General features: G+C 34.1%; 1 protein-coding gene across 6 annotated transcripts in view; it reads left to right on the top strand.

Annotated features, from left to right (window-relative positions):
* The window catches only part of Dgkb (diacylglycerol kinase beta), a 547,855-nt gene that overhangs the window by 200,781 nt on the left and 333,836 nt on the right, over nucleotides 1–13,238 (top strand). For all 6 annotated transcript variants that reach the window (XM_042695805.1, XM_042695804.1, XM_042695803.1 and 3 more), the window contains 3 exons: nucleotides 2,591–2,676; nucleotides 6,486–6,575; nucleotides 8,231–8,391. In XM_042695805.1, coding sequence (XP_042551739.1) covers nucleotides 2,591–2,676; nucleotides 6,486–6,575; nucleotides 8,231–8,391 — 337 coding nt within the window. The remainder of the gene's footprint in view (nucleotides 1–2,590; nucleotides 2,677–6,485; nucleotides 6,576–8,230; nucleotides 8,392–13,238) is intronic.

Genomic DNA, 13,238 nt, shown 5'->3' with positions numbered 1-13,238 from the left:
TACAACAAATAATTCAATGTAAGAAAAGAGATATCACAATTACTAGGAAGAAAACTGTTTGGTACAGTACTACAAAGGGAAAAGAGAGGGCAGAAAATATAGAATAAGAAAAAGGAAGGAAAGAAGGAAGAAAGGAAGAGATGAAGGAAGAGAAGAAAATAGGAAAGAAGGAAGGAGGAAGGAAAGGAAGGAAGGAGGAAGGGAGGAAGTCAGGCAAAGAGATGTCTATGTTATCACCAAAATATATGTTAAAAAAATTGAAACATTACAAGAATGCAGAAATTATTTCTGACCTCCAAGTAAGAAACTTTGTTTTTGGCATGAGACTGGTAAAAAGTATTAATCATTCATCAAAAGTTTAAATTATTTAAACACAATGAAACCAAAATCTTTTATATTCAAAAGAATGAGAGAAAAATTTAAATTCTAAATGATATTTGAAAAATTATGAATAAAAATGTTCTGAATCAGAATGAATATTTTTTTTTTACCAAGAATAGTACATAGAAAAAGAGAAGGAATTGATACTGAGCAATAAATAGCAAAGTCAAGGGGAAAAATATTCATGAAAAAATGTAAAGATGATTTACAGCACAAGTGTTAGGGAGATTGGGTTTGATGGAATAAGTCTACTGTATATGGGTACATCTACTTTGAGAAATACATTGGTATTGTAATATTGGTGGCATCGTTATAATTATAGTGGTATTATTGTATATGTTACTGCATTTTACTCTGATAGTAATCACTGCTTATTAGCACTTGAAAGCATGAATATATGTTTACAAGAATGTTGAACTAACCAGTGCAAATACCCATTGCTATAGATTTAAGAAAGCTTCACATAAGTAGTATTTCATAGAAGGGTAGAAGTAAATAAAAACACACATGAAAAGAATTTTGGATACAAAACTGATGGTTCTTAGTATAAATGCTGTGTGGGGAAAACAAACAACAGTATCTTGATTATAGCTACATATCAACACAATATTTACAATAGTGCTTAACTTGCACTGCATTATAGGACAAGGTTCAGAAGTAGATGTCAGTGTCTGGAAGCATTCTCCTTCCCAGAGAAGGTAATATATGTAAGCACTTATTATAGTATGTATAACATAAGCAAACAAAGTATTAAGAGATCTGAAGAAAATATTTGAAAGTTACCTATGCCAGGGTAAATATTCACAACAAATACATAAGAAAATACATGGAGGTTTCATCTTCTAAATATCTATAGATATTATCTGAGATGGTGAGTTTAATTTAACTTCATATACTTTGCATTTTAAAATAACATTAAAAGTCAAATCGATTGAAAAGAGGGCCAAACCTTCAAGAAGTCCAGGAAATCTATCAACATGCACAATCCAGTACTAAATAATAGAAAAGTGAGATATGACATAAAATAGCAAGATTATGTTTTCACTCATCATCTAAGAAATGTCATACTTATATTCAAATATACTCTTTGGGGGTTGCCAGGATTTTGAAATATATTCCACAGTGGGAGGCACTCAGGAAGATATAGTGATATAGCAGAACATTTTCACCTAGAGTAGCCTTCAAACACATATCCCACATGTGTGCTTCAAATATTAACTGTGGTGTTTTTATTTTTTGTAATAGTAACACTCCAGAAGTAGGTTAAAAGTCTATGAAAGAAAATGATTTATTCATGTTGGAATACATGTACTCATTATAAATCATCATGTGACATTTAACAATCCTGACGCAGCATGGTTTGACTTATACCATATGCACATGCTATGTGACAGTACATAATCTTTGAAACATTTCAAGCAAGAATAAGATCACATGAGTATAGCAGATTCATGTAAAAATATGTGTGCAGTAATAACGTTTTACAAATGTCAGTTCACTTAGTTGGTTACATATTGTATTATTACTTGTGGTTATTTCTGGAGCAAAGCAGGAATGGGGCAACAGTTTCCATTCTGTTCCAATTCTTTTCCTGCAATAAAATCGGCATGAGTAAGGGCATAACTGGCAGTATCACCTGCCTTTGTGATTTTTCCCAAGGTGGGTTGCCTTAATTGGCGCCCTGCATGTGGTATCAGCAGGAGTGGTGAGTATTTAATACAGCTGACCCAACAATTAAGCTTGAGTGTTCCTGGGTGGTAAACACTGTTGACCAGGTCAAAGGATAAGCTGAAGTCTGTCTCTTCTGTGCAGAATGGAAATCTGAAGGAAATGTTGAAATGATTAGATAAAGCCTCAATTGCAGCTTGATCAATTTCTACAGTACTGGTGAAACAGAAAAAGAATATGTCTTTTTGCATTATGTGAGTCTAAATCACATCTGGGAGAATTGCTTAATGAAAATTATTATTATTTATGATCTTTAAAAAATCTGCATTTCTAAAAGGAAAAATATTCATCATAGAAGCTTGAATGTATATTAATATAATATTGTAAAGAATACCATCAGGATTATATACTTAAAATACATTTGAATGTCAACAAATCTACATTTTCTTAAAATATTTCACGATAAGTCTAAGAAGAAAAAATTGAACAAGTCTTAATTTTTAAATATCAATCATGTGCCACAACATACTTATTTTTTCAGGTTAAACTTTTTCCGAGATGTTCCTGACTTCAGAGTGCTAGCATGTGGTGGCGATGGAACTGTGGGCTGGATTTTGGATTGCATAGGTAATGAAGACATACACTTAATATAGCTTAGTGAAGACTGTCACACTGAATTCTACCATATTACCTGCCTGTCTGTGTTTCTTTTTATTTATTATCTATCTATCTATCTATCTATCTATCTATCTATCTATCTATCTATCTATCTATCTATCCTATCTATCTATGATCTATCTATCTATATTTAGCAGCATCAACATCTTCAATTGCAATGATATAATTAGCCATCTGGAAGATTGTACAATTTTTTCTTCCTTAGGTCAGAATTTTATCTGACATAATAATTTAGAAATTTCACTAAATCAATACTTCTTTTCCAGTCCATTTCTCTATTAGAATTTTACTGTTGGAATTTTGCTTCTTCCATTAGCATTTACTAACCCTTTAGAGTTATCTTTACATCAGGAATAGAATAGGTCTAATTGTGTCTTCACCCTGGACAGAGAGGAAAAGGGACGTTAACCCTTTTAATAAAGTCTGTGACAAATAGATACATTAAATTATTTGAGGGCTGGGCACCGGTGGCTCATGCCTGTAATTCTAGATATTCAGGAGGCTGAGATCTGAGGATCATGGTTCAAAGGCAGCCCAGGCAGAAAAGTCCCAGATTACCACCAGAAAACCGGAAGTGGTGCTGTGGCTCAAGTGATAGAGCCTAGCCTTGAGCTGAAGAGCTCAGGGACAGCTTCCAGGCCCAGAGTTCAAGCCCCACCACTGACAAAAATTTAAATAAAAAAAATTTGAGTATGAAGCATCATCATCCATCATTGTTATCATCATCATCATCATCATCACCATCATTATCATCATCATCATAGCTAAGTTACTTGTATATTATCAGATAATTATAAATCACCTTATATATTCTTTACCATTATATTATATAGGCTGTACTAAACCTGTTACAGTAAAACTATTCCCATTATCTTGAAGAAAGTAAGTAATTGAAGCAAAGTCTTGTAGTTGCAAACAAACAGTTAGGGTTAAAATACAGACTTTATCTTTATTCTATGTTGTCCTTCTAGTTAAAACAGTTTGAGATGATCAGCATAATAATTTAAAGCTAAGCATGTCACACAAGAAGAACTTGTTAATTCTGAAAACTTACTTGTGTGTTCAGAACTGATCACTAGACAGAAAAACAGATCATGAATTACCATTTATGAGAATACAAATCCAAGCTAAATATTTGCTGAATTGATGTCTTTAGAAATAGACACTGTCACAATAAGGACTGATTCAAAAGAAGTGTTGTGCTTTCTATACAATATTAAACAAATTTCTCTTTATTTTATGCATCAAAATAAATGTAGATCAAAATATTTATTTTTATATAGTGAAAAAATGTTCATACTAAAAATATCTGGCCTTTGTGTGTCCCAGCCTAGAGTCCCTATCTACTTTCAAAACAAGACCATTTAAAACCAAATACAGGTTATCAGCAAACTTTTGCTAAGCATCTATTTTAATCTACTAATGGAAGATTAAAATAAAATAATCAGTGAGATTCTGATTTTGGCATTTCAAGAAGAGACATAAACAGTATTTATTCATCCTAGCTATTAAAAAAACACTACAACTTGATAATTAGACAAGTTACCAAGTTAATGAAATTGTCCCCTGATTTGTGAATATATTATAATGACAATAGTGAGAGTTTCTCCTTCATTTGTCCCTCAGAAGTCTATTGTGATATAATATCCCAAACTTACAATCCCTCTTATACGCATCCACGCAGTGAATGACAAGTTGGAGAGTTATAAAAACAAAAAGATAAAGAGAGAGAGAAAGAGAGATAGGTAGAGAGAGATACAGGTATAGATACAGTGATGTTCATCTCTAAGCATATTTTTTCCCAAAATTTCATATGTTTTTATTTTTTTATTTTTATTTTTTATTGTAATGGTATATATGGAAGGGCTACAGTTACATAAGTAAGGAAATGAGTACAATTCTTATGGATCATTGTTACCCTCTCCCTTGTTTTCTCCCACGATTCCTTCCCCGGATTCTCTCCCTCCCCTCAAGTTGTAAAGATCATTTCCAACGTAGTGTCTTGGGAGCATCATTGTTCCATCCTTTGTCCTTTGTCTCACGATTGTTGTGATTCCCCTTCCCATTCACAAATCAGATAAACTTATATATGATACAAAGGGTACCGAAGTCAAAAACAGTGACAACAGAGGATAAACCAAAGGAAAAATGAAAGAAAGAAAAAGGAAATACCTGCATACAGAACACTAAGGGGGAAAAAACCCCTCTTGTTTCATTTTGATTAGCATCTATTTTATAAGCATCTATTTTATACATGTATGTGAATATATGTATATATACACATATATACATAGCTATAGAGCTATTATGATTCTCTGCTAGGACTATCTTAGACATATACTAATTATTATAACAAGGGAAAACATGGAGCCTATGTTTCTTTGTGTCTTAAGATTTTTTCCCAAGTCTTTCCATTTCCCTATGAATGAGGTGGTGTCATTCTTTCTGATAAAAGTGTAGAACTCCACTGTGTATATATCAAAACTTTCTCAATACAGACCCAGAGCACAACAAATCAAAGAAAAGTTGGATAAATGGGATTGCATTAAACTGCAGAGCTTCTGCATGCATGGCAAAGTATATAGCTAGCAAGATAAACAGATTGGAAGCAGATCTTCACTACCCATACAACGAACAAGAGCCTCATATCTAAAATATACTTAGAGCTCAAACAAATAAATCCCCCCAAAACAAATCCTCAAAGAAATAACCACCTCATTAATAAGTGGACTAAAGACTTAAAGAGATATTTCTTCGAAGAGGAAATAAGAATGGCCAATAGACACATAAAGAAATGTTCAAAATTTCTGGTCATAAAAGAAACAAATTAAAACAACATTGAGATTCCACCTCACCCCAGTCAGAATGGAAAGAAGAAGCATAGAAATAGTGGAACAAAAGGGATTTAATTCTGCAGTGATACTCCCGAGACACTATGTTGGAAATGAAGTATATAACTTGATGGGAAGGGAAGTTGAGAGAGAAAAACTGGGAGAAAATGAAGGAGAGGGCGCCTGTTCAAAAAGAAATGCACTCAATACCCGCGTTATGTAACTGTAACCCCTCTGTACATCATCTTTACAATAAACATTAAATAAAGAAGGTTCAGTCAAACATAAAATAGCTCAGTAATATCATTTGAAGTTTCAGTGGCACAAATTTACACCAGTTTCAGCTCAAAGAACTTACGTGATGTAACAGCTAATCTCATTGAAACTAAATTGTCTGATCTTAGTATATCTAACATTAGTAGGGTATTCCACTGCCCTGACATAAAATGACACTGTGGTTATGAGCCATTCAAAGATGCTATTATGTAGCTATAGTTGGTACTGCAAAAGGACTTATACTCTGATCACAACCTTATTTCTGGGGTATGTGGACTTGCCTACCTGAGGATTTTAATGGAGCTGCACATAGATACACAGACACACAGACACACAGACACACAAACACACACACACACACACACACACAGAGAGTACAATTTTAGCTACGTTAAAATATTTAAACGTTTTTCTCATGCATGAGCTTTGAAAACTCTTATTTTGAGAATAGTACTGTTTATTTGTATTTTATTGATTATCATGATATATAAAAAGATGATCATTTGTAACTATATGTTTGAAAATCAAATCTTATCTCTTGTGTAAGTGCCTAGTGGGATTGTTTCGTTTAATATTAGGTTATGGGGTTTTATTGTTGTTGTTCTTTCTGGGCTCAAACTATATTTAATTATAATTCTTTCATTTCCACAGAAAAGGCCAATGTAGTCAAGCATCCTCCAGTTGCTATTCTGCCTCTGGGGACAGGCAATGACCTAGCAAGATGCCTGCGATGGGGAGGAGGTAAAACAACTCCACAACACACAAAACAGAGATACAGTAGACAACAGCTTGACAATTGCTGTCTGATATTGGAAAACATGATACATATTGTATACATATAGTGTACACATTTGAATATGAGTAATACTTCGAGAGGAACAAATTCTGCATAAGGTGTCAGACTGGTGGTTTTAATCTTACACTAATTTTTAGCCTTAACTTTGGGAGGATATGTTTTTGAATATTTTATTTTTACTTTCTTGCCTAGAAGATGAGATAAACAGGGATGAACTCAGAAGTAATGTTCAGATTTTTAATTTATGAGATCTGCAATAAAATCACAAAAAGGGGGAAAATTAAAAGTCTGACAAATGCCTTGCTAAGAATGGTAATACAGCATTGGATAATAAGTAGCATTGCAGGGCAACCTATTTGACCAGTGTGTTCTGAATTTCACATACAGAGGAAAGAGGAGGAAAATAAGAGGACATTAAAATCTAGTGCAGGGCTGGCAAGGTGGCTCAGTGGTAGAGCACTTGCTTTGCATGCTTGAGGCCCTGGGTTCGATTCCTCAGCACCACATAAGAAAAAAGCCGGAAGTGGCACTGTGGCTCAAGTGGTAGAGTGTTAGCCTTGAGCTGAAGAGCTGAGGGACAGTGCCCAGGCCCAGAGTTCAGGCCCCACGACTGGACCCAAAAAAATAAAAAAAATAAAAAATAATAAAATCTAGTGCATATGGAATACATGTGAATGTAAGATTTTCTATTAAGAAGTAAAACAAAGCCTATATTGATAGAAGAAAAGGTCTTATACAAAGATAAGCCTAATGGAGAAATGACATATCAAACTGGGTGTAGATTTCATAAACCAAGGAAACATTAAGTTCAAAGACTGAGAAAGAGTGAGAGTTTTGACATAAAGTTAGGGAACTATAACTGAAATAGTGTAGCTAGAGCAGCATATGCAAAGAGAAAATTTCAAAATGATGTCTTGAAATATTTCAAGGAGCCAATATTTGTACATACTGAAGATGAGTTAACAGTACCAGAGACTACAAAAGAAGCCGGAGCTGAATGTTAAATATTTTTAGCATCCAAATTCACTGAGAGAACATTGAAAGAATCTATTACGTGTGAATCAGAATCCTTGGGGAGCTTATTAAACACAGACTGGTCTGACCCTACCCTAAATATGCTGAATGGAAATCCCCAAAGTTGGGACCCGAGCAGGGAGTAGGACTGGAGCAGAGAATCATTTGAAATGAACTCTCAAATAACTGGTTTACAATAAAATCTGAGAACTATTCTTCCAGGAATAGCTGGTAAATTGCTGTTTATGGGTTTACAATGGTGTATATGGTTTTACATGTGTCTATGGTTTTACTGTATATGGGTTTACAGTGTGTATAAGTATTCAATAGAAATTCCTATTAAGCAAATAATTATACTGTAAATTTATACCTCAAAAGAAAAATATGTCTTAACACAGAAAAGCTAAGAATAAAATCTTGGTATGAGGTTATTAAGATTATAATGAGTTCTCTATTTGTCAGAGTTATCTTTAAATGCATTATTTAGGTTTACAGTACTATATACGAATAAACACACTTAAATGTATACAAATGCATTTGTTTCCTGGTTAGTTTTTGTTTCAAGATGATTTGTTTTTTTGATAAGGTTATGAAGGAGAGAATCTCATGAAGATCCTGAGAGACATTGAAATTAGCACAGAAATTATGCTGGACAGGTGGAAGTTTGAAGTAATTCCTAATGACAAAGATGAGAAGGGAGACCCAGTGCCTTACAGTATCATCAACAATTACTTTTCCATTGGAGTGGTAAGATTTCTAACCAAATCTTATTTTGTTAACTTGTCCTAGATAATCACTCTATGAAAACTCTTTCACTATGAAGATTTACATATTAAAGTTATTTAATTTATGCATGTGTCCACAAAACACCTCTTCTAATGAGCAAAATAAAGCTGTAGAATGTATTTCAGTTTAAGTATGCACAATGGATAAATTTTTCATAGGTTAAAGGAAAGATACTATTCTCTTTGCTGATGGCTTTTGCCATTTATGTTACTAAAATGCATCGTAGAGTGGTTATCAAGACACATGTAAGTTTTAAAGTGTAAGCTATTCCACTTTATTAATGAAAATGTGAATGCATTGTATCACATTTATCTTATGGTCAGACTATGTTACAAAAGTCACTTTAACCTGTTAAAAATCTATGAAATCTCCTGCTCTTCTTAAGCAGATAGCAAATGATGGAGATCATTTGTTTAGAATTTAATACTGAAAATAAATATATTATTTGACTGTTTACAAATATTCCAAATTTAATTCTTAATAATAATTAATCATTTACATTTGCTTCGTTTGTTTACATACTTAGCTGATTGTTATGAAGGTGAACTCTATTAGCTATAGCATTACATCCCATTTAATCTATGTTGCTTATACCCACATATACCCAAATATACCCATACGTACATGTATATAAAACAAACATAACTACAAACACATACAACTAGACTATAAACACATTGGTTGAGTTTATGAATTTAGTAGTCAAGCTATTTCAGTGTCTGTCTTTGGGCTAATTATTTAATCTGAGTGTCTATAGATTTACTTGTACCCTGTTGTTTCTTATTTTCTGACTCACAAAATGACAAATTATATGGATGTACATTTAGGGTTGAATAGAATGCAAGAATTCTAAATATAAAACAATATTAATCTATGGTGGGTATTATGATTACTTGCAAAAAATGTAAAACACTTTTATCCTGAGAAAGCCACCTCTTCATATTTGTATGAAATACGGAAATTTCAGCTATTTTATTAATGTGCAACTTACGTAACTCACAAGCTTACAAATGAACTCATTCATTTTAAATACTCTTCTTAATGATTTAGTTAAAATTGTCAAATTTAGAATTTTTATCATCTAAACAAATACCCCAGTGTCCATTTATAGTTTATTCTGGTTTATTTTCCAGCTAGAAGAAATAACTATTTTTTCTGCCCCTAATATTTTTCTGTTGGACATTTCATAGAAATCATAAACTTTTCATTTGGGATCTCACCATAATATTTTGGAAACCTACTCATATTAACTGTATGACTATTATTTTTATTTTTGTTGTTCAGTAGTATTCTATAGTATGCTTTGTCCATTCAAAAATTTAGGAGCCTTTATATTCTTTTCTGATTTTTGTTTATTATCTGGGATTTTTTCTTACCTTCATTATTATTATGTATTTTAACTCCACAATTTAAATTTAGTTCTTTTACATGACATCTAAATATTCTGTTGATATTTTTGTACAAGAATTCCTTGCTGCTATCTTTTCTTCTATTTTTAAACATGTATTCATTCTTTCAGTTTTCAAACATGATTACATTGGCTGTTTTCAAGTGTTTGTTAAGTCCGATATTTGAGGCCTGTCCTAGACTTTAATTGCATTTTATTAATTGTACAACCCCTATTCTATTCTTTTGGTTATTATTTTTAATTGTACATGATATAGCTTAGTAACTGTGGATTACCATTCTGCACAATGTTATTTCTGATGCTGTGATTATGCAATTGGTGATTTCTTTGGGGGATTTCCTCCTTGGGGTGTGAGTAGGCCAGTGCTTTAGCTGCTTTTTAGTCTTTCTAAATCTTATTTTATGTTGATACTTATTTCTTAGATTTCCTATGTCAAGGTGATAGACCATATGCTGAGTCCGTCTCTCCTTTGTTTTTAAGGATCAGCAATGAGCATGACAGTATTCTGTGTATGCAGTAAGCTTACATGATAATGGTTGAGAAGATTTGCCAGGAGAAAGTGAGGTTGTCACAATTAATTCCCACAACTGCTGTCCAGCACCTTTTATTCAAATTTTGTACTTGGTCAACAACTATGGACTATGTCAGACTCCTCAAGAAAAAATTTTTCTATCTGCTGCATCACGAACAAGTTCATACATGACATTATGTTTATCTTCATAATTGATTATTGTTTCTGAAACAAATAGTGATCTATTTATCAATATCCTACAGTTATAGGAATAAAGTACAGAAACAGGTTACATCATTAACAAAACTTAAAGTTAGAGCCAGGTGCCAGTGGCTTATAACCCTAACTACTCAGGAAGCTGAGATCTGAACATCACAGTTCAAATGCAGTCTTGGCAGCAAAGTTCATGAGACCTTATATCCAAATAACCATCAATGAAAGAGAAAAGTCTGGAGTAGAGCTGTGGCTCGTTGTAGAATGTTAGCTTTGAGCAAGAAACCTTTGTATGTGTACATGTATACATATTGATACATAAATAATTTTTTTTCATAAAAGTTTTTTATTTCATAACCAAAAACAATAACAACAACAAAAGAAAACAAAATAATGATCCTGTCCCATCTCCTCCCCCTCATGAAAACAGCTCTCAAAAAAGATCCTTCAAATTTTACGTTTTTTCCATTCTGGTTCATTCTTTGCTTCCTCATCATCAGATTCAACTTGGGCAAACATGGTTTTGGGCTGAGTCTTGGAATATGCTGGAGAAACCCAATATGGGTTGTCCTCTGCTGCTTTGGCATGACTCAAAATGGCTTCCCGAGGATTACTGTCATCAGTCTTGTCCAAAGCAATATTTTTCACAATGTAGGATGACAGAGTTCCTCCATGGGTTCCAACTCTGCCACCTCGACCTGGGCCTGCTACAGGAGGCTCAGGTTTGTGTGACTTCAGGGGGTCCAGTCTGTCCTTCTCCAGCTGCTTCCTCGTGCTCCGTTGGCGGGGCTCAGGGAACATAGGCAAGGCATGAGGAGTGATGATGTAGTCCTGGGTTAGAGTCTCAGCTTGTTTTGCTTTCCGCTGAGTTTTAACCACACATAATTTTGCTCCCCTCTGACTCTTGTTGGGGTCATAATAGACTTTTGCCAATCCATTTCCAGTTCCAACCATAATTTGGTTCAGCTTTGGATGCCACAGGCAGCGGACAACACTCTATTAGGTTTTTAAAAAGAGGTAACCGAGTAAGAACAGCACCAGCACGCACGTGGTATTCAGGTAAGGGGTAGGTTTATTCAGTAGACCTGCTGGGACCAGGCAAGGTTGGCACTCCACTTGGCTGAGAAAGGCCTGGCAATGAGAGAGAGCTGGGAAAGAGAGGAAAGAGCTAGAAAAGAGCAGAGAGAGGGCAGAGAGAGCTAGAAAAGAAGAGCAAGAGAGCTAGAAAAGAAGAGCAAGAGCAAGAGAGCTAGAAGAGCAAGAGCTAGAAATGAACAGAGAGAGAAAGAGCAAGAGAGCTAGAAGAGCAAGAGCAAGAGAGCTAGAAAAGAAGAGCAAGAGCGATACATAAATAATTTTATATACATATATATTCCATATATATGTCTATTTCAACCAATTGTCCATGAATATATTGGGAAATCTGGAAGATACAGATAAATTGTTAATATATCAATCTACCAGGGCTAGATCATGGACAGAGTGAACCAATTTATGTATATATAATTAATATGGAGATTGGATCAATACAGATAACTATGTAACAAAGAAAAAAACAAAAAACAAACCACAACACACACACACACACACACACACACACACACACACACACACACATACACACACACGTAGGAATGATAGATTCATTAGTGAACTCTGGCAAACATTTAAAGAATACCAATCCTCAAAGTCTTTTACAAATTGGAAGAGGACAGGCACACACACAAAATGGCAGCCAGCCAAAGACAAATCTACAAAAGAAAACTATTAGCCAATATTCCTAATAAACCTGAATGTAAAAGGAATTGAACAAATTGTTAGCATTTCAAATGCATCAGCACATAGAAGGATTATATACTGTAACCAATTGGGATTTATCCATGTAACTCAAGGATTGCTCTACATATGACAATTCATTAATGTGGCATTTACAGTTACAGAATAAAGGGTACAAAATTATATAATCTCCTCATGTGTAGACACAGTGGTCTCAATAAGTTGGGAATATAAAGGAATGACCTCAACATAGTCAAAGACATGCATGAGCAGTCTACAATTTGTATCATACTTAATGTGGAGAACTGAAAGCTTTTCTTCTCAGATCAGAAAGAAGGAAATGCTATTTCTCACTTCTACTATTCAACATAGTAGAAGATGGTCTAATCAAAACAACTAAGTCAAAGAAACAAACTCACCAGTACACTGGAAGTGGTGTTAGCTAAAGTATCAGGAAACATACACCAATTCACTTTTCCACAAATAGCTTTGGGCTTTCTGAAGTGAATTTTTAGAGGCCACTGAGATGAGAAGAAATTAGCATAAACTTTATTCAGTCATCCTGACTCAATTCCGGAGTCAAATGGCAATGGAGACCAGAGAAGCTGGCAGCTAGTAGGCTCTTGGAGCCCTGAGCCTAATAGCTGAGAACATTAGAACAATGACTTCTCTTCATTGACTAAATGAAGCCTGGGAGCCTAAGATGAAAGACTTGTACTGAGTAACTAAGAGATGAGGTGGCTGAAGAGTCCTAGGTGGTAAAAACACAGTACACTTCCACTGGCATCTTGGACTCTGGTCTCTTTGCCCTTCAGCAAGGAGTTCCCCAAGTAAATAAACCTCTTGTGTGGAAGTTTTGAAGCGATTAACATTTAAAGATTAAATTCGTTAGGAACCATT

This window comes from Dipodomys spectabilis, unplaced genomic scaffold (assembly GCF_019054845.1).
Source record: "Dipodomys spectabilis isolate Male_0828 unplaced genomic scaffold, ASM1905484v1 ptg000190l, whole genome shotgun sequence".
NCBI classification, from domain to species: Eukaryota; Metazoa; Chordata; class Mammalia; order Rodentia; family Heteromyidae; genus Dipodomys; species Dipodomys spectabilis.
This window is presented reverse-complemented; position numbering and strand designations above follow the sequence as displayed.